General features: G+C 43.6%; 1 protein-coding gene across 1 annotated transcript; it reads left to right on the plus strand.

Annotated features, from left to right (window-relative positions):
- Positions 1-189: 189 nt before the first annotated feature.
- On the plus strand, positions 190-969 carry LOC104956394 (signal transducer and activator of transcription 1-alpha/beta-like). The gene is made up of 2 exons (XM_010783877.1): positions 190-385; positions 830-969. Exons 1-2 carry the CDS (start codon positions 205-207, stop codon positions 952-954), a joined length of 306 nt encoding a protein of 101 aa, XP_010782179.1. The 5' UTR covers positions 190-204; the 3' UTR covers positions 955-969.
- The last annotated feature ends 433 nt before the right edge of the window (positions 970-1,402 follow it).

The following is a 1,402-nucleotide window of genomic DNA, read 5'->3' on the forward strand; positions in this document are numbered from 1 at the left end:
ACACACACACACACACACACACACACACACACACACACACACACACACACACACACACACACACACACACACACACACATATATATGTTACCACAGCTGTCATAATCAAAATGAGAAAAAAGTAGAAAATCTGTGTAACATTTCAATCATGATAAAACATTGGTATCAGCCTAAAAGCTCCAGTAAAAGTCCCCTATATTTGACATGCACTCAGTTCTTCATCAAGTCTCCTCCTCTCCTCTTCCTCAGAATCTGAAGTTCTTCATCACCCCTCCCGCGGCAAAGTGGTCTCAGCTGTCGGAGGTCCTGAGCTGGCAGTTCTCCTCCGTCACGCAGCGAGGCCTGAACCAGGAGCAGCTCAACTTGCTGGCCGACAAGCTGCTCGGTAGGAACCAAAGCGAACAGCGAACTACCTAAACTAGAAAATACGTAAACAGTTTAGAAATATGTCCAAACACGAACACCTCCGACACCTGCAGAACCTTTCACACTTTACAGAGTTCGGCAGACCTCAACGGGGGCCTTTGAGGAATGTGTGAAAGAAACAAGCATTTTAGAAATATGTTATACTTTTGTAAAAGCATTTGAAAAATATTTGCTAAAATGTGTAAAAATGGCAGAAAAATATGTGCAAAAATATATAAGATTTAGATGAAAATATGCAAAAATGACAGAAAAAATGTGATTAGACAAATCTCCAAAGAAGACACTCTCCTGCCAAATAAATACCTTAAAAAAAAATCTCTTTGCTAAAAATATGTAGAAAAATGTGTGAAATGTTAGAAAGATTTTATTATTTTTAATATGAATTGTAAATGTTTTTCTGCAGGATCTAAAGCCCAGAGGAACCCAGAAGGACAAATCCCCTGGGGCAAATTCTGCAAGGTGAGCCATGGCCATTTAAAAGAACGTCTTCTCACTGCAATCTCCCAAAGAAAGGCAGTTTTGGTATAAAAGTAATTCAATCAGGAGAGAGGATTTTGATGAAAGAATACATATTTATTGCAAGGAATACACAAATGAATATAATGGAGTTTTGGCGATTAGGCCCCGCTCTGCGGGAGTATCATTCGGGAGGGGAGAACCGATCCGATGAAACTGCCCGGCGTCTAGACACTGGTGGTGGTGAATGGATGTTTGGGGTCGGTCTGAAGGGGAGGAGCTTAGCTTGACCCTGGTGGTATTGAATGGATAGTTGGGGTCGGTCTGAAGGGGAGGGGCTTAGTTTGACCCTGGTGGTGGTGAATGGATAGTTGGGGTCGGTCTGAAGGGGAGGAGCTTAGCTTGACCCTGGTGGTTTGAATGGATGGTTGGGGTCGGTCTGAAGGGGAGGGGCTTAGCTTGACCCTGGTGGTGGTGAATGGATAGTTGGGGTCGGTCTGAAGGGGAGGGGCTTAGCTTG

The sequence above is a fragment of the Notothenia coriiceps genome, unplaced genomic scaffold (assembly GCF_000735185.1).
Source record: "Notothenia coriiceps isolate Sejong01 unplaced genomic scaffold, NC01 NC01_scaffold00025969, whole genome shotgun sequence".
Taxonomy (NCBI): Eukaryota; Metazoa; Chordata; class Actinopteri; order Perciformes; family Nototheniidae; genus Notothenia; species Notothenia coriiceps.